At 44.4% G+C, this 26,725-nt stretch overlaps 2 protein-coding genes and 1 pseudogene across 2 annotated transcripts in view; 1 reads left to right on the top strand and 2 right to left on the bottom strand.

Annotated features, from left to right (window-relative positions):
* The window catches only part of LOC115141260 (alpha-2-macroglobulin-like), a 49,527-nt pseudogene that overhangs the window by 8,799 nt on the left and 14,003 nt on the right, over window positions 1–26,725 (bottom strand).
* Window positions 8,813–11,455, top strand: LOC135568573 (pleckstrin homology-like domain family B member 1). The gene is made up of 5 exons (XM_065015371.1): window positions 8,813–8,897; window positions 9,159–9,305; window positions 9,433–9,649; window positions 10,306–10,356; window positions 11,316–11,455. The coding sequence occupies exons 1-5, from the start codon at window positions 8,817–8,819 to the stop codon at window positions 11,453–11,455; spliced, it is 636 nt and encodes a 211-aa protein (XP_064871443.1). The 5' UTR covers window positions 8,813–8,816.
* Window positions 16,061–26,725, bottom strand: part of LOC135568569 (alpha-2-macroglobulin-like) — an 11,474-nt gene continuing 809 nt past the window's right edge. Inside the window, exons 2-16 of the mRNA XM_065015366.1 lie at window positions 26,638–26,689; window positions 26,396–26,479; window positions 25,933–26,109; window positions 25,481–25,562; window positions 25,052–25,208; window positions 24,403–24,477; window positions 22,637–22,802; window positions 22,363–22,559; window positions 20,546–20,761; window positions 20,220–20,338; window positions 19,686–19,776; window positions 19,399–19,467; window positions 18,059–18,164; window positions 16,362–16,401; window positions 16,061–16,215 (exon numbers count right to left, since the gene is read on the bottom strand). Of these exons, the coding sequence (XP_064871438.1) occupies window positions 16,212–16,215; window positions 16,362–16,401; window positions 18,059–18,164; window positions 19,399–19,467; window positions 19,686–19,776; window positions 20,220–20,338; window positions 20,546–20,761; window positions 22,363–22,559; window positions 22,637–22,802; window positions 24,403–24,477; window positions 25,052–25,208; window positions 25,481–25,562; window positions 25,933–26,109; window positions 26,396–26,479; window positions 26,638–26,689 (1,635 nt within the window). The 3' untranslated portion in view covers window positions 16,061–16,211. The remainder of the gene's footprint in view (window positions 16,216–16,361; window positions 16,402–18,058; window positions 18,165–19,398; window positions 19,468–19,685; window positions 19,777–20,219; window positions 20,339–20,545; window positions 20,762–22,362; window positions 22,560–22,636; window positions 22,803–24,402; window positions 24,478–25,051; window positions 25,209–25,480; window positions 25,563–25,932; window positions 26,110–26,395; window positions 26,480–26,637; window positions 26,690–26,725) is intronic.

Below are 26,725 nucleotides of genomic sequence, written 5' to 3' on the forward strand. Positions count from 1 at the left end.
CAGGTTAAAGGAAATATTCATAGCCTGTTATACATTAAAAAGTATTAGTAAATTCATAGTATGTGAGGATCTTAAAACATCTAAGGTTAAAAAGATGCATTCAGTATTAGTTGATAGAGATTGATAACATTCATATAATTGTGTTAAAATCTGTCAAAGGGTACGAATTGTGAGAGTAATGTGTAAACGTTATATTGATTACTTTATTTTGTAGTGCCTAAAAGTGTTAATCTGTGATCTACGAAATGTTCTTAATCTATGAGCCGGAGATCGATTGCTCTGGTCTCCACCCATATTCCTGGGGAAAATCGCAGTCTTTTCTCATTGAACTATACGTTGAATTGAGAATACAACACCGTATCACTGTCGTGATTATTTCTCCCCTGTTTTCAGGTACTTTATTGATAATAAAAATAGTAATTTAAATGTTATAACTCGCTAACATGTCAAGAGTGTTTAAGGTGTGTTTTAGTAACGTCTTGAGGAAGTTAGAGTTAAGTTTGAAGAGAGTAATATTAGCCCTGCTCGGTTGAAGTGAAGAATAGCATCGTACTGAGAGTAGCTGCCATTTTATGTCGATTGTGAATGAACATGCGCGTTGTTAATGAGATATTGTGCTGTGTTATTTGTATAATGGGTTTTCTGTTGTTTTGTAATGTGTTACTTTTGTGAAATGATTGAACTATACGTTGAATTGAGAATACAACACCGTATCACTGTCGTGATTATTTCTCCCCTGTTTTCAGGGGCGTAACATTTTTGGAGGCTCCGCTGAGATAGCTGCTCAGATGTCCAGTTTCCACACCCTGGTCGCTGAATTCCGAGCCAGCTAAATCTCCACATAACAACTCAGGCAGGCTGCAGTGAGGAAAGTGTTGCTGTTCGAGGGAAGTTGGAAGTTAGTGGTTAAGTACGTGTCAACTGAGGCCATTGATCGACCATCAGAGACAGTAAGGACCATCTAATTCAGAGTCAACTCCTGCACAGTAAAAGTTCCTCCTGTTCTGTCAACATGACACGCGCCTTAGAAGAACTACAGGAAGAGGTAGTAGGAGAATTGCACACCCTGACTAAAGACAAATTACTAGAGATATGTGATTTCCTTGAAATATCAGGCGAACAGAGAAGAGATGTTAAAGACAAATCCCGCATATCATTAATGACTCGCATTATGATGTTCCTTGGAAGAGAGGAAGTCGCAGAGTTAGAAGATGGCGGCATGTCGGAATTGTTGCTACTTAGAGACGAAATGACAGAGATGATCAGTGGCATAGATAACAAAACAGGGCAAATTGACCATGATATTGAACCAGCCGGAACACATCACAGAATAGAGGAAATGAGAACTGTAACCCCACAACAAGGGGTGGGAACTGAGCAGATTACTGCAGCCAAAGTCAGTGATTCTCTGCGTCAGCCCCAACACCATGCAAATCTTCAGGGGAGCGTGCCGCTCTCACCCAATGCACAGCCCAGCTCATACTGGCGCAAAGAGTTTAACATTTCTGGTCAGATAGGTGAACCGGGCCAGAAAGAAAAACTGATTTTTTCCAGCCTTGCCCATCAGATTGAAAATGGACTTAACAGAGGCTATCCTGAGGTAGAAATAGTAGACGCAGTAGTCAGGGCTATTTCTCCAGGCTCACAGCTACGCAGCTACTTGGAAGGTAAACCCCAGCTAACTCTTCCCACACTTAGATGTATCCTGCGATCCCACTTCCAAGAGAAGAGTGCTACAGAGCTTTACAAACAGCTAGCTTCAGAAGCACAGCATAGCAAGGAGACCCCTCAAAGCTTCCTGATGCGCGTTTTAGATTTGAGGCAAAAAGTACTGTTTGCATCCCAGGAGTCAGAATCAGGGCTTAAGTATGACCCTGCTCTAGTCCAGAGCATGTGTTTTCACACAGTCCTTACGGGTCTCCAGAGTGACAGTATAAGGATAGACATGCAGCCTCTCCTGCTAGAGAGCAAAACATCAGATGAGGTTTTGCTAGAGAAGCTTAACATTGCTTGTGCTAATGAGATAGAAAGACGAAACAAAAAGCGGTTTAATGTCCCACAGCCTGCTACAACTGTAAGTGTAGTCCAGTTAGAAGATACGCCATCTGCAAAGTGTCCTGTGAAGGAAGCCAAAGCTAAGATACCCGCAGGACTGTTAACAGAGTTAGCTGAACTTAAGACAGGTGTAGCTTCTCTAAAAGGTCTCAGTGCAGAGATTGCTCAGATTAAGGAGACATTACAGCAGCCTATGTTTCAGTCACCGCCTTGTGCCTATGCCCCACCCCCAGTTAGGAGGCCAGATAGGGACCCCCAGCCACCTGTTTCCCAGCAGCAGTATTACAGCAACTACAGTCGGTCCCAAGCACCTGACCCTGCGCAGCATCAATATGCACCTAACCGGTATACCAACCACTCTGCTCAAGCTCCAAGGAGGTGTTTTGTCTGCCAGCAGGCCAGAACAGATGCACGCTGCACACACTGCTTCCGATGTGGGAGTGGAGAACATTTTCAAGCTGGATGTAAAATCCGGGGAGCCAGACCATCAAGGGAGGCCCCTTTAAACGGAAACGGGTTACCGCTGAGGGACGAGTGTTAACCGTAGCTACCAAAAAGTCCCAGAAATGTGCAAATTGTGCCAGAGAAGAGTCATTTGAGAACCTGAAACAATGTTCATCATGTAAAGAGACACTGTACTGTTCCAAAGTATGTCAAAACCAACATTGGACTAAACATAAGAAAAAATGCACTCACCTGAAAATTGACTCTACCAGTGAAAGGTTTTCCTGCACAGAGGAAAATGCCCACTCCTTTACCATCCCTAGCTCAAGGTTGCCACCCCCGTAAGGTCACCTCACTAGTCGGCAGACAGTGCCTTATTGAGTGTCACCTGAATCGCCACCACCTCCAAGCTCTATGGGACACAGGCTCTCAGGTATCGGTCATTGATGAACGATGGAAAGAGGAATCTCTCCCAAATGCAAGGCTGAGAGATGTTTCAGAAATCCTGGACTCACCTGATGATCTAAGGTTGACTGCAGCAAATGGGACTGAAATGCCGTACCTGGGATGGATTGAAACAACTTTTCGGCTAGCCTCTGAAACTGACCAAACAAAGGAACTGATCATCCCAGTGCTGGTAATGAAAGGCTGTCACCTATCTCATCCCATCATAGGTTTCAATGTTATCGAGCACATCCTGACAATGACCGAAAAGACTAAAAACAGCTTTCCCAAGCCTCAAAAGAAACAAGGTGAGAGCTTTTATACAGGCTGTTAGCGCAGAGCAGACAGATGAATACGCAGTGAAAACCAAGAAAGAGAAGGTTGCTGTACCAAAACACAGTAGCATTCAGATTGAGTGCCGTGTAGCTTCCCAGCCTTTCAAAGATGACATGACAATGCTTTTCCAGCCAGACCTGAACCCGCAGTGGCCAGACGACCTTGAGTTCTTTGACACACTAGTCAGTCAGGAAAGGTGTTTTTCCAGTTATCCTGCTTGATGTCTCTAACCCCACTGACCACGACATTGCCCTGCTAGGACGCACAATAATAGGTACAGTACAAACCATTATGACTGTGTTACCTGCCCAAGTCTTTGAAAAAACTGTCACCTCAGCCACAGTGAATCACACCAGCGTTCGAACCCCATGTACTGCTACTGAACAGTGGGATCCACCAGTAGTTTTAACTCACCTAACCGAAGAGCAGAGAGAGGTTGTTAGGCAAATGCTTAGAGAAGAGTGCCACTCCTTCTCCAGGTCAGACAATGACATTGGCTGCATTGAACGATTGAAAATGACTATTTCTCTAAAGGACTCTGAACCAGTAAAGCGCACATACATGTCAGTGCCCAGGCCACTGTATCAGGAGATGAAGGGTTACATTTATGACCTCATAGTCCAGGGCTGGGTTAGGAAGTCAAACTCTTCATATTCTTCACCTGTCGTGTGTGTTCGTAAGAAGGACGGGACCCTCCGGTTGTGTATAGATTACAGAGACCTGAACAGAAAGACATATCCCGACCGCCAGCCCATCCCTCGGGTCCAAGACATCATGGACAGTTTAGGTGGTAATTCCTGGTTCTCCCTCTTAGATCAGGGGAAAGCGTATCACCAGGGGTTCATCTCTGAAGAAAGCAGACCACTGACAGCATTTGTGACACCGTGGGGACTCTATGAGTGGATACGTATGCCATTTGGCCTCATGAACGCTCCTGCAGTTTTTCAGCGGTGTATGGAGGAGTGTTTGGAAGGGCTCCGGGATAACATCTGCATTCCTTATCTGGACGACACGCTAGTTTTCAGTAAAACATTCAACAGCCATGTGAATGATGTGCGAAAAGTTTTGCAGTGTCTCAGAGAGTATGGCATTAAACTCAAACCAAGTAAGTGTGAGCTCTTTAAACCCCAGGTCCGTTATTTGGGCAGAATAGTGTCTGCAGAGGGCAGCCGAGTTGACCCAGACGATTTTGAAGCAGTAAGAGCATTGAAAGAAATCAGACCAGAGACTGTGGGCCAGCTCAGAAAAATGCTTGGTTTACTCACTTACTACAGACAGTACATCAAAGACTTTTCTAGGAGTGCCAGCTGCCTGTATGACCTCCTGAAAGCAGATTCAGAGAAATTACCTGACCACCCACGGAAAACAAAAACAAAGAAAGTAAGTCATGTGGTGCCCTCAAACAAGCCAATCCTGTGGACTGACCAGCATCAACGGGCACTTGAACAGCTGATTGAGTGTTTGCTTCACCCACCAGTTTTAGGTTTCCCTGATTTCACTCAGCCATTTGTTGTACACACTGATGCGTCACACCAAGGCTTGGGAGCAGTTCTTTATCAAAAGCAAGAGGGGAAGCTTAGGGTCATTGCTTATGGCTCTCGAACCTTAACAGCAGCTGAGAAGAACTATCACTACCACTCGAGCAAGCTAGAATTTCTAGCTCTAAAATGGGCAATCACTGATAAGTTCCATGACTATTTGTACTATGCTCCGACCTTCACTGTATACAGCGATAACAACCCGCTCTGCTACATTCTGTCTACTGCAAAACTGAACGCAACCACTTCCAGGTGGGTTGCAGACTTGGCTGATTTCCACTTTACAATAAAGTACAGGCCAGGCAGAGAGAACGGTGATGCAGATGCTTTGTCAAGGATGCCACTGGATGTAGAGTCACTGATGAGAGAATGTTCTGAGGAGCTTCCACCAGACACCATTGCTGCCACGATACAAGCAGTTGAGGTACAGAAAGAGGCTGTTGTACCTTGGTCATTTTCAGCTGTATCTATGTCAGTATCAGCTGAAGGTGAGACAACCACTGCAACAACCAGCTCGATCCCAAAAGATGGGATAAGAGAAGCACAAGAATCTGATCCGGTCATCCGTCCTGTGCTCAATTTCAAACTGTCGGGTTCCAAACCGCCAGTTAAAGAGCAAAAGAAATTCAGTCCAAAGACAAAATGCCTATTCAGAGAATGGGACAAATTGACAATAGACAGTGATGGCATTCTGTACAGAATCACTACAGCCCACAAGCAGTTAGTTCTACCAGAGCAGTACAAGGGTAAAGTGATGGAAGAGTTGCGCAATAACATGGGACACCAAGGTACTGACCGCACTGTATCACTAGTACGTGACCGCTTCTTCTGGCCATATATGCAATCTGACATCGAGCACTATGTGACTAAAACTTGTAGCTGTGTCAAGCAGAAAAAGCCAGCCCATGCAACAAGAGCTCCTCTGACAAACATTGTGACAACACAGCCATTTGAACTGGTATGTATAGACTTCCTTCATCTCGACAGATGCAAAGGGGGATATGAGTACATCCTCGTGATTGTTGATCATTTTACACGTTTCACTCAAGCCTACGCCACCACATCAAAGTCAGGTAAAACTGCTGCAAATCTCATCTTCAATGATTTTGCCCTGAAGTTTGGGTTCCCGTCCCGCATCCACCATGACCAAGGGGGAGAATTTGAAAATCAGTTGTTCCATCAGTTAAAGAAACTCAGTGGCATGGCGAGGTCCAGGACAACACCCTATCTCTGAACAAACTGAGTCTCTGAACAAACTGGTTTATGCCTATAACTGCACCCGTTGCGAAGTGACTGGCTATTCACCATTTTATCTTCTGTTTGGGAGATCACCCAGGCTTCCAGTTGATATGCTCTTTGGATTGTGCACAGAGGCAGGTTCCAGTAACCAGCGAGAATACGTGGAGAACTGGAAACGAGGGATGGAAGAAGCATACGCCATTGCAAATGAAAATGCTCAGAAAGCCGCTGAAAGAAGTAAGAAGTACTATGACACTAAAGTTAGGAGTTCAGTGCTACAGCCTGGCGAGCGAGTTCTGATTAAAAACCTGACACCAAGAGGAGGACCAGGAAAACTCCGTAACTATTGGGAAGATACAATTCACACAGTGGTGAGACAATTGGGTTCAGACCTGCCGATTTATGAATTGAGACCAGAAAAGGGTAGGGGACGCTCCAGGGTCCTGCACAGAAATCTGCTCATGTCCTGTGACCACTTACCTTTTGAGACACAACCAGAAATGACCAAAGTGGACAAAAGTCAGAAAACGAGGAGACACCAGCCTGCATCACAGACTCTAGATTCTGATGAAGACAGTGGGGATGAATATGACCTTCATCGTGAGCCGCTACAGGTTCCCACATCTCCTACAGTACCTGAGGAGAGGAATGCTGAACCAGCGAGAGAGTGGAAACACAGACCCCCAACAGTGAAACAGACAGTTTCAGTGCCAGTCCCTGATACGCTACCAGCACAGCCTCTTGTTGAAAAGCGGCTGGAGGAGACAACAACAGTTAAAGACCTGCCTGCTGAGGAGATTAACTTGCCTGCTGAAAATTTGCCTGATGATCGTCCACCAAGTGCCTTTCCTTCATATACTGATGCTGCTGAACCTGAGGAACCAGCCTACCAGCTGCCACAAAGAGAGAGACACCCTCCAAGACGTATCACCTATGATCAGCTTGGTATCCCTTCCTGCTACAGTGTACAGCCACAGCCACAGTTGTTCCCTGTCTACTCTGCACCAGGACTGGTTCCATGGCTGCCATCACTACAGCAATGTTACTTTCAGCCACCTTACATGTATGGGCTTCAGCAAACATGAGGCTACAGAGTTGACATGTTTGACCATGGACTACTGTCTGATTTCACAGACTGTCAAAAGAGACAATTTGCAGACTATGCATATAGATCATTAAAATTGATGGACTGTTGATCAATAGTATGAGAAAATACTGCTTATGTTATATAGCTGGTCAACAGATATGGACTGTGAATATAACTTGTTAGTTATATTTGAACTGTGACCCTTGACCTCTGCTCAAGTACTACCTTACAGAAGAGGATTTTCTAGGTCCAGTGCATACGGACTGTTGAAGAAGACAATGTTGGTAATGTTGGGACAACATTTATTTTGTCGGGGAGAGTGTGACAGGTTAAAGGAAATATTCATAGCCTGTTATACATTAAAAAGTATTAGTAAATTCATAGTATGTGAGGATCTTAAAACATCTAAGGTTAAAAAGATGCATTCAGTATTAGTTGATAGAGATTGATAACATTCATATAATTGTGTTAAAGTTTAAATCTGTCAAAGGGTACGAATTGTGAGAGTAATGTGTAAACGTTATATTGATTACTTTATTTTGTAGTGCCTAAAAGTGTTAATCTGTGATCTACGAAATGTTCTTAATCTATGAGCCGGAGATCGATTGCTCTGGTCTCCACCCATATTCCTGGGGAAAATCGCAGTCTTTTCTCATTGAACTATACGTTGAATTGAGAATACAACACCGTATCACTGTCGTGATTATTTCTCCCCTGTTTTCAGGGGCGTAACAAACACACTGAGTTGTGCCCAAATGGCTCCCTATTCCTTATATAGTGCACTACTAATGACCAGAGCCTATGAGCTTTGGTCAAAAGTAGTGCACTATTTAGGGAATAGGGTGATATTTGGGATGCAGGACTGGATACATGTGTAGGCTACAGCAGATGGGATGTTCCCTTTACTGTCTGTGATTGGTTAAAAGTCAACATTTGTATTTTGGTCAGTTAAACATCTGGGTGAGTGACTGCTGAAATATAGTCAAATGACTAGTTAAAGACACTGCACAGATAGTGGTTGCTCTGAGCCAGTTGATATGAAAGGTAGGGTGTGTGTGGTCGCACATAGACGAGACAGATGTGTCCATTCCCTTTGCACCTGGTGAAAGCACAGCTGTTTCTCCACTTTAAAACAGGACATCAAAGATTGCTTGTAATCATCAGGCCTAAGCACTCATTAGGGTTGTGTTCAGTAGGCAGGAAATGGAAAATAAACTGTCCAAAGCGGAGTGAAGAGGGGAGGTTACTATCTGGACATGTCCAATGAGAAACAGTCATTCGTCTTCTGTTGCAAAACGTTTTAAAATGTTGACCTTAATGAACACAACCTTGCACCACATGGCCAAGATGGGACATTTCCAGTGTATACAGCATTGAATCTCTAAACAGTTACACATTTCATGACCCATTTTATAACACTCGTGATAGTTAATAACTGTTTGCGGTAGTTAGTGTCCACATAGTAAGTTACTGTTTTTATGACCAGTGATGAACAGCTTTTTAGGACTTACTTAATCCTCATTGTTCCTATGTAAGAAGCTTGTTGATCTTTAGCCATTTTGGGGGTGGTTTTTCAGAACGGGACACAGTTTTAGGACCCATAAATATATTGAATGATGGATGTCATTGCTATTTGAGATGTATCTCTGTGTCTGGTTTCCAGTACAAGTGGGATGGATGCGCTGAAGATCGAGGAGATGGAGAAGATGCTGAAGGAAGCCCACCTAGAGAAGGCCAGGCTCATAGAATCCAGAGTAATACACTACCTCACATGCCATGGCTAGCTTTCTATCAGATCCCATACTGATGTCTTACTTCAGTGTTCTAGCCAGATTAGGACTGGCCACACCTCGGAGCCTGATTCCTCTGTTTCTTCCCAGTTTCCTGCATTCTTTCCTGTGCCTCTGCATTGCCGGGTCTTTGAGGTTTTAGGCTGGGTATCTGTAAAGTACTTTGTGACAACTGCTGATGTAAAAAGGGCCTATGTTCATGATCTTTTTCCACCTTCTCTCCAGGAGCGAGAGAGCCATGCCCGTAGGCAGATGCTGGAGGAGGAGAGGAGGCGGCGCGAGGAGGCTGAGAAGAGGCTGCAGGACGAGACGGTGCACAGGCAGCAGCTGGTGGACAAGGAGGTGAAGATGAGGAGCAAGAACTTCTCCCAGGTGAGCCTGAGGCCCAATAACACAAATCCAAACAAAAAGAATATACAGTTTGAGATCTCTCTCTCATCCTGTTAGTCGTACAGGCTTTTGAAACACCCGTTACAAGTTTGTTTCCTCCTTTCCTCAGGCCCGTCCTATGACTCGTTACCTGCCCATCCGCAAGGAGTTTGACCTGCGCTCCCACATCGAGTCATCCGGCCACAACGTGGAGACCTCTTACCACGTGATCCTCACAGACAAGATGTGTAAGGGTTACCTGGTCAAGATGGGCGGCAAGATCAAGTCGTGGAAGAAACGCTGGTTTGTCTTCGACCGCCTCAAAAGGACCTTCTCCTATTACGTTGGTAAGGAAAATGCTGCCATTTATATACAAACACATTAGTGCGCTGTTAATGCTCGGATCGAGCCAATGGGAGATACAGTAGATGGCATATTCATACCCTTTGACCTTAATGTAGACTGTATTTGTGAAAGGTGGTGTAAATGAGTTTGATAGAGATGAGCATTAGGATACAGAAGGGAAATACACATTTGTGGGTAGCGCTTTGGTAGCAGGCTTTAGATACAGTAATATGCTAATTATAAAATAATTATTCAATTTAAAATTGCAACTACTTTTCCTAGAAAGTTACGGTTGTATTCTTTTTCTGTAGCAAGGATCTAGTGCAGTTTATGCCTGAAGGTGAAGGGGGCATAAAGTTACCCCTGGTTGTGTTTTTGTAGTGGTTGATGAAATGAGCTGCTATATTTTACCATAAGGGTAGAATTTTGAAATCAGGGGCTCTATTCAATCTGCGATTTATAAATTAAAGGTAATTTCTGAATTAAGCAGACATTCCGTGTTTACTGTGAATGCAGTCTCCACTAAAGGGGGAACATTGCCCCTTTACACTACATATAGTATATTCCATGACTCTCTCTGTCATCAAAGAAACTACTCTAGGAATCGCAAATGTGATATTTTTACCCAAGCATTTTGTCATGTTAATTTACTCAACAGACAAGCACGAGACCAAACTGAAAGGAGTCATTTATTTCCAGGCCATTGAAGGTACTTTCTACCCAACACTCTGAGAACAATCTTTTTACAGAACCAAATGAAATCTTCTATCACTTTTCTTTTTATACTTTCACTGTACTGATGCAATATTTCTCTGTTTAGTTTTACACATTCTGCTTCTTCCACACTTTCATTTCTCTTCACTCTTTTGCTTTTACTGACTGGTTTCACAGAAAATATTTTTCAACCTCAATTTGACCAATGTACCACTTGTCTCAGTGAACTCACCCATTGCTTGTTCTCTGCCCTCTTTACCCAAGTGCGTGTTTGGTTGTTTACACAGAAGTGTATCATGTGGAATAAGGATTTGTGTCACCTCTACATATTCCATTGAATACCCACCAGGGGTGTGATCATGCATGTTTAATACAAGACTGAATGAAAACCCACAGCCATTACAGAACAGCGCACCTCTGGAGCCTCACATTCGTCTTTAGTTCCTGCATTGGAGTTGTTTGCCAAAGCAAGCCTTGGTGATAATTCCCTTCCTCTGTGGAATTGGTTGTTTGAATCTGTCCCTTCAATTAAAACAGACCAAATATGGGTGGATTATCCAGGTGTGTGTATATAGCTTATGAACTCTAAGTGCATGTGTGCAACTGTAAAATGTGCATTGGGTGTCTTACGGTATGTGGACTGTCCTGCATCCTGTTTTGACTCCCCTTCAGCACTTTTCTGAGCTCCTGCCTTAGTTTCGAAGAGAGGCGCGTGTGTGGTGGAGCAGCGTAAGGCTGAATTCTTATTAAACAGGTTCAGTAGTGTGACTGTTGGCATACTGTTGGCATACTACTGTTCTTAACCGACTTGCCTAGTTAACTGCCTGTTCAGGGGCAGAACAGATTTGTACCTGCAACTTTTCAGTTTAGTCCAACGCTCTAACCGAGTCATTAAATGACCAAGTCATCTCCACATTACTAACCTTTTGACCTCTCTCTCCCCTGCAATCCCAGAGCCCCAATCCCTCGTTGACCTTTGTGTGAAGACTCACGACAGACTCTACTACATGGTGGCCTCTGCCCCGGAGGCCATGAGGATATGGATGGATGTTATAGTAACTGGAGCAGAGGGCTACACGCAGTTCATGAACTAAGAGGAGACTTGTGTACGGTGGCCTAGCAGTGAAACGATCACATTTAACATTACATTTACATTTAAGTCATTTAGCAGACTTACAAATTGGTGCTTTCACCTTATGACATCCAGTGGAACAGCCACTTTACAATAGTGCATCTAGGTCTTTTAAGGCGGGGGGGGGTGAGAAGGATTACTTTATCCTATCCTAGGTATTCCTTAAAGAGGTGGGGTTTCAGGTGTCTCCGGAAGGTGGTGATTGACTCCGCTGTCCTGGCGTCGTGAGGGAGTTTGTTCCACCATTGGGGGCCAGAGCAGCGAACAGTTTTGACTGGGCTGAGCGGGAACTGTACTTCCTCAGTGGTAGGGAGGCGAGCAGGCCAGAGGTGGATGAACGCAGTGCCCTTGTTTGGGTGTAGGGCCTGATCAGAGCCTGGAGGTACTGAGGTGCCGTTCCCCTCACAGCTCCGTAGGCAAGCACCATGGTCTTGTAGCGGATGCGAGCTTCAACTGGAAGCCAGTGGAGAGAGCGGAGGAGCGGGGTGACGTGAGAGAACTTGGGAAGGTTGAACACCAGACGGGCTGCGGCGTTCTGGATGAGTTGTAGGGGTTTAATGGCACAGGCAGGGAGCCCAGCCAACAACGAGTTGCAGTAATCCAGACGGGAGATGACAAGTGCCTGGATTAGGACCTGCGCCGCTTCCTGTGTGAGGCAGGGTCGTACTCTGCGGATGTTGTAGAGCATGAACCTACAGGAACGGGCCACCGCCTTGATGTTATTTGAGAACGACAGGGTGTTGTCCAGGATCACGCCAAGGTTCTTAGCGCTCTGGGAGGAGGACACAATGGAGTTGTCAACCGTGATGGCGAGATCATGGAACGGGCAGTCCTTCCCCGGGAGGAAGAGCAGCTCCGTCTTGCCGAGGTTCAGCTTGAGGTGATGATCCGTCATCCACACTGATATGTCTGCCAGACATGCAGAGATGCGATTCGCCACCTGGTCGTCAGAAGGGGGAAAGGAGAAGATTAATTGTGTGTCGTCTGCATAGCAATGATAGGAGAGACCATGTGAGGTTATGACAGAGCCAAGTGACTTGGTGTATAGCGAGAATAGGAGAGGGCCTAGAACAGAGCCCTGGGGGACACCAGTGGTGAGAGCACGTAGTGAGGAGACGGATTCTCGCCACGCCACCTGGTAGGAGCGACCTGTCAGGTAGGACGCAATCCAAGCGTGGGCCGCGCCGGAGATGCCCAACTCGGAGAGGGTGGAGAGGAGGATCTGATGGTTCACAGTATCGAAGGCAGCCGATAGGTCTAGAAGGATGAGAGCAGAGGAGAGAGAGTTAGCTTTAGCAGTGCGGAGCGCCTCCGTGATACAGAGAAGAGCAGTCTCAGTTGAATGACTAGTCTTGAAACCTGACTGATTTGGATCAAGAAGGTCATTCTAAGAGAGATAGCGGGAGAGCTGGCCAAGGACGGCACGTTCAAGAGTTTTGGAGAGAAAAGAAAGAATTTAGAGTGGTAGAAAGTGGCTTTAGCAGCAGAGACAGAGGAGGAAAATGTAGAGAGGAGGGAGTGAAAGGATGCCAGGTCCGCAGGGAGGCGAGTTTTCCTCCATTTCCGCTCGGCTGCCCGGAGCCCTGTTCTGTGAGCTCGCAATGAGTCGTCGAGCCACGGAGCGGGAGGGGAGGACCGAGCCGGCCTGGAGGATAGGGGACATAGAGAGTCAAAGGATGCAGAAAGGGAGGAGAGGAGGGTTGAGGAGGCAGAATCAGGAGATAGGTTGGAGAAGGTTTGAGCAGAGGGAAGAGATGATAGGATGGAAGAGGAGAGAGTAGCGGGGGAGAGAGAGCGAAGGTTGGGACGGCGCGATACCATCCGAGTAGGGGCAGTGTGGGAAGTGTTGGATGAGAGCGAGAGGGAAAAGGATACAAGGTAGTGGTCGGAGACTTGGAGGGGAGTTGCAATGAGGTTAGTGGAGGAACAGCATCTAGTAAAGATGAGGTCGAGCGTATTGCCTGCCTTGTGAGTAGGGGGGGAAGGTGAGGTCAAAAGAGGAGAGGAGTGGAAAGAAGGAGGCAGAGAGGAATGAGTCAAAGGTAGACGTGGGGAGGTTAAAGTCGCCCAGAACTGTGAGAGGTGAGCCGTCCTCAGGAAAGGAGCTTATCAAGGCATCAAGCTCATTGATGAACTCTCCGAGGGAACCTGGAGGGCGATAAATGATAAGGATGTTAAGCTTGAAAGGGCTGGTAACTGTGACAGCATGGAATTCAAAGGAGGCGATAGACAGATGGGTAAGGGGAGAAAGAGAGAATGACCACTTGGGAGAGATGAGGATCCCGGTGCCACCACCCCGCTGACCAGAAGCTCTCGGGGTGTGCGAGAGCACGTGGGCGGACGAAGAGAGAGCAGTAGGAGTAGCGGTGTTGTCTGTGGTGATCCATGTTTCCGTCAGAGCCAAGAAGTCGAGGGACTGGAGGGAGGCATAGGCTGAGATGAACTCTGCCTTGTTGGCCGCAGATCGGCAGTTCCAGAGGCTACCGGAGACCTGGAACTCCACGTGGGTCGTGCGTGCTGGGACCACCAGATTAAGGTGGCCGCGGCCATGCGGTGTGGAGCGTTTGTATGGTCTGTGCAGAGAGGAGAGAACAGGGATAGACAGACACATAGTTGACAGGCTAGAGAAGAGGCTACGCTAATGCAGAGGAGATTGGAATGACAAGTGGACTACACGTCTCGAATGTTCAGAAAGTTAAGCTTACGTAGCAAGAATCTACTTGACTAAAATGATTAAAATGATACAGTACTGCTGAGGTAGGCTAGCTGCGTTGTTGACACTACCCTAATCAAGTCGTTCCGTTGAGTGTGAAGTTTCTACAATGCTGCTTTTCGGGGGCTAGCTGGCTAGCTAGCAGTGTTGGTTACGTTACGTTGCGTTAGGAGAACGACAAAGCTGGCTAGCTAACCTAGAAAATCGCTCTAGACTACACAATTATCTTTGAAACAAAGACGGCTATGTAGCTAGCTATGTAGCTAGCTACGATCAAACAAATCACACCGTTGGGACTGTAATGAAATGAAATGAAAATGTGATACTACCTGTGGAGCGAAGCGGAATGCGACCGGAATGCGAAAGTTCTAATCAGTAGACGTTGGCTGGCTATTGGCTAGCTAGGAGTGTCTCCTACGTTAAGGACGACAAAATAGCTGGCTAGCTAACCTCGGTAAATTAAGATAATCACTCTAAGACTACACACTCTAACTACACAATTATCTTGGATACGAAGACAGCAAAGACAACTATGTAGCTAGCTAATACTACACTAATCAAGTCGTTCAGTTGAGTGTGATAGTTACTACAGTGCTACGGTAGACGGTGAACGTGTTGGGCAGATAGGAGGACGACGAAATACGATAATTACGCAATTATCTTTGATACAACGACGACTATGTAGCTAGCTAAGAAGAAATTGCTAAGATTAGACAAATCAGACCGTTGTACTATAATGAAATGTAATGAAATGTAATGAAAAAGTTATACAACCTGCAGACCGAAGCGCGGATGCGACCGGCTCGCTCCAACCCGGAAGTAGAAGCCACAAGGAGACTGCTGGGACACTTCAATAGACTCAGGCCTTATCCCTCCCAGTATTGGGAAATTGCCTTTTGTTAAGTTCATTGTATCTATTTTTAAATCACTTTACAATAGACGTTTTTCTACTTGCTTCTGCCCGCAGATTGAAAAAGACACTATATAACCAATGTCAGACTTTCCGCTCAAAAGCCTTTATTTTTGCCAAATTGGGTGTTACAGGCTCTTGCTTGCGAGACCTACTTTGTGTATCCGTGTCTAAGTTCTTTTTTTTATAGTGGAGAATAAACCTAAATGAAACCAGTGAGGAAGACGAACTGTTGAGCCATCGGCTTACTGCTGAACTAGATTCCACTAATGTTGCCAAGTCCTGATGACAGCCATTCCACTGAGACCAAACAGTACAATAATGCTAATCATTCTGTGCCTTGAGGTCATAATCCTAGTCGGTTATTGTCACTGAACAGTAAGTTCCAGCCCCCCTGTAGAGCTGATTGGATAGGTGGTGGCGCCAGGTCAAATTGCATCCTTCTTTAGAATGTCATGATCTGGTAGCTTGACATTGTAAAGGATTCTTAATGTGTTTAGGTTTATAGTACCTCAGGCAGGTTAACCATGTCACTCAAGTGTGAGAAAAGACCTTGATATATTTTCCCCACACCGAAATGGGTATAACCAAATGTTCAGTGTTAGAAAAAGGTTTTATACTGTAAAATGTCACTCATTCAACCAGTATTGTACAGACATACATTTCAAAAGAAGTCTAATGGCCAAGACACTTCAGTTAACAGTATACCTCACATCTGACACACCATATGTTGACTGTACACTTTCATGTATGGATTCTCAATTCAGATCTATTAAACCAGACTCTGTAACATTTGTTTTGAATCCATAGCATGGTTTTATTAACATTTCAATTTGCAGTAGAAACACTACAATCACTTTAGCAGGATTACAACAGAAGTTGAGGTAAAAGCCCAGCTTTTCAATTGTGTTCACTTAATGTTAAACAAATGACAAGTTGGTCAATGTGTAACCAGGAACTGTAAGCACCAAATAGAACCCCTCCATTTTATGAGCTCTGCCTAAAAAAAAAAAACATGCTTCCTAAATAGGAAAGCAAGTGGCTGAGCCCAGGTCCAGTCAGCTTGATCGGCTGTCTGTCACACTTCATTGACGATCACCTGTGAAAATGACAATCAATAGAATGTTCCCTGCTTTGCCTAGGATTTTACTCCCTATAAAAAAAACAGCTTAACTGACAAATGTAGATACTTTAATTTTACAAACTGAAATTTGTCATTTTAGAAATGTAGTTTTATGTACCTACTCTGCACACGGGGAGCTGTATTCACTCACAGCTTCATCACCTGAGAACAGAAAAGAGGAAAGCAGAGGTCAGTTCATTTATAATGATAATTAATTCCCACAGCAGGGGTGAACAAAGTGGCCCATACTGGTGATGTCTTGTTTCCTTTCAATAAACCGGAGTTATGTACGTAACCTTGACACGTATGCCAGTAGCAAATATTTCAGAGAATGGAGTGGTTTGGAAACTGGTATTCGATTAGACAATTTTAAAAAAGCGTCCCTTTGTTTCTCAAAGATTAGTAAGAGTTAACACTTTCCTATGCTTCTGGAATGGTCGTTAATACACTAACAGCTTACAGACAGCGTGAATGCGCCGGAGGCATGAGGACTGCAGATGTGGCCAAGGCAATAAATTGCAATGTCCGTACTGTGAGACGCCTAAGACAGGATGGACAGCTAATCATCCTCGTAGTGGCAGACCACGTGTAACACCTGCACAGGATCGGTATGGCAACAACTGCCCAAGTTACATCAGGAACGCACAATCCCTCCATCAGTGCTCAGACTGTCCGCAATAGGCTGGACTGAAGTCTTGTAGGCCTGTTAAGGCAGGTCGTCAGACATCACCGGCAACAACGTCGCCTATGGGCGCAAACCATCGCTGGACCAGCCAGGACAAGCAAAAAGTGCTCTTCACTGACGAGTAGCGGTTCTGTCTCACCAGGGGTGATGGTCAGATTCGCGTTTATTGTCAAAAGAAGGAGCATTACGCCGAGACCTGTACTCTTGCGCAGGATCAAGTTCAATGACAAGCTCTCTCAACAACGCTGTGCGTTACAGGGAAGACATCCTCCCTCATGTGGTACCCTTCCTGCAGGCTCATCTTAGCATGACAATACCACCAGCCATACTGCTCGTTCTGTGCGTGTTATGCCATGGCCAGTGAAGAGCCCGGATCTCAATCCTATTGAGCACGTCTGGGACCTGTTGGATCGGAGGGCGAGGGCCATTCCCACCAGAAGTGTCCGGGAACTTGCAGGTGCCTTGGTGGAGTAACATGTTCATACAAATATTTAAACAACTAAGTTTACTGAAAACAAATGCAGTTGACAGTGAGGACATTTTTTTTGCTGAGTTTATATTACATCACAGTGCATTTCTAGTAAAAGCTAACAAGTTGACACTTATGGTCTAATCCAAGGGGTGTCACTCATTTAATGGAGGGCCTCATCTGCTGGATTTAGTTTCTCTCTCAATTAAGTCGTAGACAACCAGGTGAGGGGACTTCCTTACTAATTTCATCCCCTCCTCTCCCCTGGAACTATTCACCAGGTCGTTGCTGCAAATAAATAGGTCACCTTAATTCAAACAGTTACAAGGACGGAGCAAAAACTCCCACTCGGCCCTCTGGAATGGGTTTGTCACACGGTCTAATATCTAGTTGAGTGTTAATCTTTTTCCATTTGAGAAAGAGTATCAGTTTATGATAACCCTTGGGGAGCACAATGTTTTCTGCGAATTAAATCACTTAAGGTTGCAGAATTACAGGAAACTTAAATACCCTGGTATTCCATAAATCCTGATTGGAGGATAATGATATCCTGCTTATTCTCCCTTTTCTGTGAATCCTCCAGTCGGGAATTTGGGAAAACCACGTCATTTATTTAAAGTTCTTGGCAACCCTACACATTTCACTGTGTTAGATGGAATTCTTACTTGTCTGGTAGTAGTCATACACTTTCACCACAGCTGGTTTCAGATTCCTCACAGGCACATCCTCCTCTATGGCCAGGCTGTACGTCTTAGTTTCCTTCTGCTTGAGCTGGAAGAAAAGGAATAATACATTTGACATTGCAGTTCAATGTTATAGATTAAAATAGTGTTACTGTATAAAACCTCCACTACAGTCTTACTTTGTTATGGTTCAAGTTAACCTCTTGAACCTCTGGGGCAGTATTTCATTTTTGGATGAAAAACGTTCCCGTTTTAAGATATTTTGTCACGAAAAGATGCTCGACTATGCATATAATTGACAGCTTTGGAAAGAAAACACTCTGACGTTTCCAAAACTGCAAAGATATTGTCTGTGAGTGCCACAGAACTAATGCTACAGGCGAAACCAAGATTAAACTTCAAACAGGAAGTGAGCCAGATTTGAGGCGCTGTGTTCCAATGTCTCCTTATATGGCTGTGAATGCGCCAGGAACGAGCCTACACTTTCTGTCGTTTCCCCAAGGTGTCTGCAGCATTGTGACCTATTTGTAGGCATATCATTGGAAGATTGACCATAAGAGACTACATTTACCAGGTGTCCGCCTGGTGTCCTCTGTCAAAATTGGTGCGTAATCTCCAGCTACATGTATTTTTCCCATGTGATTCAGAGGAGAAACCAAACTGCCACGAATGATATATCATCGAATAGATATGTGAAAAACCTTGAGGATTGATTCTAAACAACGTTTGCCATGTTTGTCGATATTATGTAGTTAATTTGGAAAAAAGTTCGGCGTTTTGATGACTGAATTTTCTGTTTTTTTTCTTAGCCAAACGTGATGAACAAAACGGAGCGATTTCTCCTACACAAATAATCCTTTTGGAAAAACTGAACATTTGCTATCTAACTGAGAGTCTCCTAATTGAAAACATCCGAAGTTCTTCAAAGGTAAATTATTTTATTTGAATGCTTTTCTTGTTTTTGTGAAAATGTTGCCTGCTGAATGCTAGGCTTGATGCTATGCTAGCTATCAATACTCTTACACAAATGCTTGTTTTGCTATGGTTGAAAAGCATATTTTGAAAATCTGAGATGACAGTGTTGTTAACAAAAGGCTAAGCTTGAGAGCCAATATATTTATTTCATTTGCGATTTTCATGAATAGTTAACGTTGCGTTATGGTAATGAGCTTGAGGCTATAATTACGATCCCGGATACGGGATTGCTCGTCGCAACAGGTTAAATCCAGTGTGTAGATGCAAATGAGACCACATCCAACTAGGTTCTGTAACCGATAAAGACAGCCCCGTTTAGATGCAACATTCATTATTCATGTTCCTACCCCATCTAGGTAGATGATGACATGTCCTTCCTCCAGGTCAACACGTTTGACAGTGGGGTCATTTTTCAACTGGAAGAACAGAACAGGATAAGATCGTGTCAGACAGTTCAACTGATACGTTCGAAGGACAAATACAGGCATTACAATTACAGACACCATTATCATGTTATACATCAACTAATCCTCAAGGGGATATACTTAGGGCCAGGAGTGTTCCCTAAACTGGTAAAACTCCTGGCCCTGATTAAAGGGTGTTCCCCTCAACTGAGGTTCTCTTATTGACTCACAGGCCCGAGGGAGGACTTGTCCAGGACGAAGCCGGAGAGAAGCTTGACATTGATGATCACCATGTTGGTCTCCTCTCGCTGACCGTTGTACCTGTCAGTCACACAGAGTCAGATGAAGGATGGATATTATCTTAAAGGTGCAAATATGCAGGAATCGCTCTGCCATTTCCTGATAGCTTAAGCTAACTAGTAGAATTTTAGCAAAGTTAGTGACAAAACAAGAAAATCATTGGACCATCTAAACCGCTTTGAAATATATTTTCAGTAACCAAACAGGTTTTATTTTATGCCGTTCAAAACCGAAAGTAAAAGATGAAAACGATACTTAATGGGAAGCACAGAACAGATCTAGCACTTCTTCGACTTGCTGTCAATGAGAACGACAGATCTATAACTAATTTCTACATGAATTTGGTCAGGTCGCTGAAAAAGTTAGTGCAGCTTTAAACACGCATTTTAATATGCATCTACACACTGGTGGTTCAGTCATTATTTTCAGCTGCTATTTCAAGGGTAAAAGGAATACCACTGTACCTGACAGCCACAGACACGATCAGAGATTTCTTGGTGCCGTCACATTTCCCAAGCGTCTCTGTTGAGATGTTGAAAGCAGAGAAGTCAGGAGGAGGGGGAATATTGTAGTGCATGGCGATCTGAAAAGACAGACGATATTACTGAGATGCAGGAAATCAACATACACATTTCAATGAACAGTAGCACACATGCATTTCCATTAATGCTGAAATTCTAGGGTTGAAACATTAGTTTTTGTGCAACAGTGTGCTCTACTGAACACAAACCAGATACTCAGTACATGCAGTACTGAGAGGCAGCAAAGGGGAAAACGACTGGAGCCTGACCTGCACAAACACGCAGCTCTTGCCCTGTGCCTTGATGTTGTAGTCCCCAGGGACCTCCCTCAGCTGCTCCTCCTGATAGAGCAGCCTGTTGTTCTGATTCACAGTAAACTTCATCTTCAGGCCTCCGGCCGAGCTCACACTGACTGTACTGGCACCCTCTGGACTGAAGGTGGCAGCACCATACTTTGCCAGGGCCTGCAGTGCTACCACTGTGTCCTGGTGACAGAGGGGGGGGGGATCAAATTCAGCACAACAATTCAAGGAAATCCATGTGTTGTGAAATTATTGTAAAGGCTTTAAAACCTCTTAGAACTCCCCATCCCGGATCCGGGATCGTGACTACGGCTCAAGCTCATTACCATAACGCAAAATGCAAAAAAATATTCCTAGAAATATTTAACCTCCACACATTAACAAGTCCAATAGCTCAAATGAAAGATAAACATCTTGTTAATCTACACAGCAAGTCAGATTTCTAAAATGTTTTACGGCGAAAACATAGCACATATTTATATTAGATCACCACCGAAACAAAAGACAAGCGGCGTGCCATTTTGTCCCAGAAAAAATAAAATTTAAAAGTAGGATTAAAAAATAAATAATTCACTAACCTTTTGAAAATCTTCATCAGATGACAGTAATATTACATGTTACACAGTACATTTTTTTTTTTCAATAATATGCCATTTATATCCATAAATCTCTGTTTACAATGACGACATTTCAAAAAATGCTACTCAAATGTCCGGAGAAATGATGATAGCTCCGACAGATAACGTCAGATAACAAGCAATAAACATGACTAAATATACATGTTCTACATATATTTACAAAGATACACTTCTTCTTAATGCAACCGCTGTATTACATTTATTTTTAACGTTACAGACATCGTTCACTGGGCTATACAATGAGACGGCGCGCAGATATTAGCAGTATGTCTCCTCTACGTTTGGAGTCCACAGAAACCCAAAATAACCACATAAATATTCCCTTACCTTTGATGTTCTTCCATCAGAAGACGTAGAAGGAGTCATACTTACCCAATAAATCGTTTGGTTTCACGTTGTGTGTCCCTGTATTAGCATATGCTAACAGCTTCAGCTGAAATGCATCAAAAATGACTTCTGGTCCAGCACTCTCGCGCATCAAAACTTCCAATTTACATATTATATGTCGACTAAACTGGTCAAACGATGTGCAAAATCGAGCTTTATGATGTTTTTAGCATGTAGAACAAAGAACAGCGCGAACAGACAAACCGGCTTCAAATGCTGGATCATGGAAAAGAACGTACTCCAAATCGGCCGTGCGCAATAGAGTGCATGTTTTTCAGAGGGACACGAGCAATTTCGCCCGCCAAACGTGTAGGGCTCGTGGGATTCTCACAATGAACGTGCCATTTGAAAGCAGGCATCGCGCTGAACAGATAGAGACTGTTCCTGGATCGGTAGCTGCCTGGGAAGGGTGGGGGCGATGACGTCAAAGTTGACCCAACTTCTCTCTTCACAAGAGAGAGTTTGGGAGAAAGGCTGCCCTGAGAGTTCTGCTTTACATACAGACATAATTTAAACGGTTTTAGAAACTTTAGAGTGTTTTCTATTCAATAATAATTTTTATATGCATATATTAGCACTTTCTCCAAAGGGGGTCAGTATACAGCCCTAGGCTTAAGTGGTTAATACAAATGTCCAATTTGCTACATTTCATATACAAATAAGGATGGTGTGATCCATGTTTGGCCATGTACTAACAGTAGGATCTATGGGCAGAGGAGTTGCTAGAGTGAATAAATGTCTACCAGACCAATAAAGTACCTGTGTGGAGGCGAATCCCCCATAGGGGTTCTGCTGCTGGGCCAGCCAGCGGACGATGCCAGTGGAGTAGTCCAGCCCAAAGCCTGGCATGGTGGGACCGGAGAGCAGCGCCAGCAGCACATAGGATGTCATCTTCACCTCCAGAAAGTCTGTCTTCGTCCCAGAAGCCTCTGCTCTCTCCCAGTGACGATTGCCACCTGTGGGAATTTTCATTGTCAGTTTCCCATCAGTCAGAAAAGGTAGAGACACATTTTCACAAAGAGACAAGACATACCGGAGGTAGCAGCTATCTTGTCCAGGTGGGTGATGAGCTTGGCCCTCATGTCCTGGTTTTGGGCCAGGGTGAAGGTGTAAGATAGCAGGGCTATGGTGTAGGTGTTCTCCAGCTTGTCAGACACTGCTGCCTTCAGACACATCAGACTCTTCTCCACCATGGGGTCCTGACACACCCACAGACAACAGGATTGTGTTTATTAGACACCAAACAGAGGAACACTGATTGAAATGAGGGAATATCTGGACCAATAGAAATGGGTTGTCCATTGCGCTCCCTAATGAATACAACACAGCCCTTTTATCACGTTTTTAATACGGGTATGAGTACTGAATAATGTTAGCAATATAAATAAATTAACTAGTGAATATACTGTGTACAGTGAGCTTGAGAGGCTCTGCAGAGAAGAATTGGACAAAAACATATGGATTTTCTCCCATTCTTCTCTGCAGATCCTCTCAAGCTCTGTCAGGTTGGTTGGGGAGTGTTGCTGCACAGCTATTTTCAGGTCTCTCCAGAGGCAAAACAGTCGGAGGTCCTGAGCACTCTGGAGCAGGTTATCAAGGACCTCTGTACTTTGCTCCGTTCATCTTTGCCTTGATCCTGACTAGTCTCCCAGTCCCTGCTACTGAAAAACACCCCCACAGCATGCTGCCACCACCATGCTTCACCGTAGAGATATTGCCAGGTTTCCTCCAGACGTGGCCCTTCGCATTCAGGCCAAAGAGTTCAATCAGACCAGACAATCTTGTTTCTCATGGTCTGAGAGTCTTTTCGCAAACCCCAAGTGGGCTGTTATCTGCCTTTTACTGAGGAGTGGCTTCCATCTGGACACTCTACCTTAAAGGCCTGATTGGTGGAGTGCTGCAGAGATGGTTGTCCTTCTGGAAGGTTCTCCCATCTCCACAGAGGAATTCCAGGAATCTGTCAGACTGACCGTCAGGTTCTTGGTCACCTCTGACCAAGGCCCTTCTCCCCCGATTTCTCAGTTTGGCTAGGCTGCCAGCTCTAGGAAGAGTCTTTGTGGTTCCGAACTTTTTCAATTTAAGAATGATGGCAGCCACTGTTCTTGGGGACCTTCAATGCTACAGAAATGTGTTGGTACCCTTCCCCAGATCTGTGCCTCGACACAATCTGTCTCATAGCTCAATGGACAATTCCTTCAACCTCACGGCTTGGTTTTTGCTCTGGCATGCACGGTCAACTGTGGGACATATATATATATATATATACACACAACACAGGTGTGCACCTTTCCAAATCAAGTCCAATCAATTGAATTTACCACAAGTGGACTCCAATCAACTTGTATAAACACCTCAAGAATGATCAATGGAAACAGGATGCACCTGAGCTCAATCTCAAGTCTCATTGCAGAAGATCTGAATACTTGTGTAAATAAGGAATCTGTTTTTTTATTTTCAATACATTTGCAAACATTTCTACAAACCAGTTTTCGCTTTGTTATTATAGTGTATTTTGTGTAGATCGCTGAGGATTTAAAAAATGTTAAGGCTAATGTAACAAAATTCTGAATACTTTTCCAGATGGAACTGTATATTGGGATGTTTAACAAATTAGAATATATGGCAAGTGAGGCATTGTGTGGGTGATATCGTCTTATTTAGAATTGTGTGAAGTAGTTGGGCGGCTAAGCAGAAATATCCACTAGGGCCGTTCATGGTTTGATAAAAGAACCAAATGTGGCCTTGTTAATCAATATGATTTTTAAAAAATACTTGGATATGAAAGAGGTGATAACTCACAGAAGTGTTGCCATCCAGCTCCAGCAGTGCAGCGGTGATGTAGGCAGTGAGCGACACTTGATCCCCAATACCTCCCTATGACAACAAAGGATGCCAGTAAACTTCATACAGTACTCCAAGGTGTTAGTTTCAAAGTCACATTGATATCAACTGATATCAGGTAAAAACAATGTTTAAAACATTCACATAATGGTACACAAAGATAAAAAACAGGGGGCAAAAAAACTGTGTACTGTTTTAGAGATGCACAAATGCTGTTGGGACTAGTCAGACTGAGGTCCCTTTAGGGAGGTGGTGTGTTCTCAGGACCGGCTAAAACATGCTTGGGATTCTTGTGCTCAGTATGTGCTCCTTTGGGGCACACGTGGGGTCCTAAGGTCCTCCTGAACAGTACATTTTGCTACAAGTCAGTGCAATATGAAGTATGTAAAGTATTCATATTTGATGTTAGACTAAGAATTATTATCAAGTCTTTTGTTTGTTAGTCGTCTAGGATTTTATGCAGACTCCACCATTGCACTCTAAATAGAAGGGGACACTTGCACCAGAACCTCCTGCTGAATCTCTGCCCATAACGTTACCTTCTCACATTTGCTGGCAGCAGTATAATACTCCTCTTATTACCCACTGAGCTCTGACTCCTCTTTACCTTCATGCCGATACGAAAGCGTTTCCCCACTGGCGCAATGCAGCCATCCGTCTGCTGGTGACTGGCCAACCAGGCCTTGGCCTGGGCAATGTGGGCGGGGTCCACAAAGATGTAGGGCTTGGCCCCTCCAAAGGACTTCAGCACAAAGGAGGTGAGCCTGATTGGACACGGGTCAGATGTCATGAGCCTTGCCTAAACTATGAATCATAGACTCTAGATAACAGAAGCTAGTAGCCATACTGTGTGTGCTGAAGCCAACTATATTTGCGATAGCACATACTAGTATGGATTTGAGACCATCACATTCTTACCTTGATAACATACTGCAACCCCCTATAATCTAATGTCATTTTCATGACTTAAAAAAAGAGAAGTAAATTGAGGAATAATGTAAGAGAAGGTATTAGGACTGTGGACAATTGAACTGACCACGTGTTTCCAGACTCATCGCTCTTCCCAAAGGCACTGTAGGAGCCATCGTCATGCTTGTAGTTGAGCTCTCTCTGGTAGCCTGCAACACAAATGGCCAAATGAACAAAGACACTCCTTCTAGGGACTTGTACTGTATGTGGAAGGTGACGTTAACTGGTTCAGAGCCAAATATATACAACAGGTTGTTGCTAGTCAGAGGTGAGATGCACACAGGACCAGACAGCTTATTTAAAAAGTACAAGGCTTACTGCAAATGATATTGTCATATCCCAGGGCATGCTACGTGTGCCATTAAACATTTCATTAACCGTTGCAGTCCATGTCACCAGGGTTGTGTCCAGTAAGAAGATTGTAATTTTTAGGCTGTAACTGAACAGGTCTGATAATAATTGCTTGGTTTTCATTGCAACACATGTTGTGCCTTACTGAACTGGATCCAGCTCACTCACCACTGTCTAGGAAGCCTGTGGCCCTGGTCTGGATCTCCTCGGTGAGCTGCCTGGTGCTTTGCAGGTAGTTGAGGATGTAGATGTTGGGAGCAAAAAGCACCATGTTCTGCTCTCCACAGCCATAGGGCATCTGCAACAGGCTGTCCAGGTTCTTCATGGCCCGACCCATCAGGTCACCTGGTGAAAGAGACCAACCATTGAGACAATCGCAGTGGATAGTTGACCAGCAGAGCCTCATTTCTTACCTTAACCATAAAAATAACCAATGCTTATCCTGATCCTCACCCATAACCTTAAGGCAATCATAGATCTGCAGGTGGAATATCCACATCCATGAATAGAGGGATGAAAAATCCTTGCCTACACTTCATCTGCACCAAAATGGAAAACATATCCTGAAAATGTTATAAAACTTTAACTAATTAGGTGTGAAAATTCAGCAAAACAGATGGATAATTCTCACCCAGTACTGAGATGGAGGCCTTGGCAGAGCCCTCCACAAACACCTTAGGCAGCTTCAGAGAGATGTCCTTCTCCACTGGGCCCTCTGGTGACGCGGAACAGATAAACGAAACAGACTGAGTGACTTGAGAACCGTTTTAACCAATTAAAAAGTATCTGTCATCTAAACCACAACAAATGCACGTCAACTTAATCATCGGGGTAATTATGAGAACGTATGACTGATAGACGTCAGGAGATTACCTGCAGGGCAGAGCAGAGCGTTGTGGCTGACCGTCTCCTGGGTTCCCTCTGCCTGATAGCGGGAAAGGGAAACGGCACCAAAATAAAT

This window comes from Oncorhynchus nerka, unplaced genomic scaffold (genome assembly GCF_034236695.1).
Source record: "Oncorhynchus nerka isolate Pitt River unplaced genomic scaffold, Oner_Uvic_2.0 unplaced_scaffold_1485, whole genome shotgun sequence".
Taxonomy (NCBI): Eukaryota; Metazoa; Chordata; class Actinopteri; order Salmoniformes; family Salmonidae; genus Oncorhynchus; species Oncorhynchus nerka.

What these genes read in the sequence shown, in the direction of transcription:
- LOC135568573 (XM_065015371.1), top strand. Translation starts at nt 8,817, where the DNA reads ATGGATGCGCTGAAGATCGAGGAGATGGAGAAGATGCTGAAGGAAGCC. An exon ending in GACCTTCTCCTATTACGTTG is followed by an intron (nt 9,650 to 10,305) that starts GTAAGGAAAATG and finishes TTTACTCAACAG; the next exon opens with ACAAGCACGAGACCAAACTG. An exon ending in TTATTTCCAGGCCATTGAAG is followed by an intron (nt 10,357 to 11,315) that starts GTACTTTCTACC and finishes CTGCAATCCCAG; the next exon opens with AGCCCCAATCCCTCGTTGAC.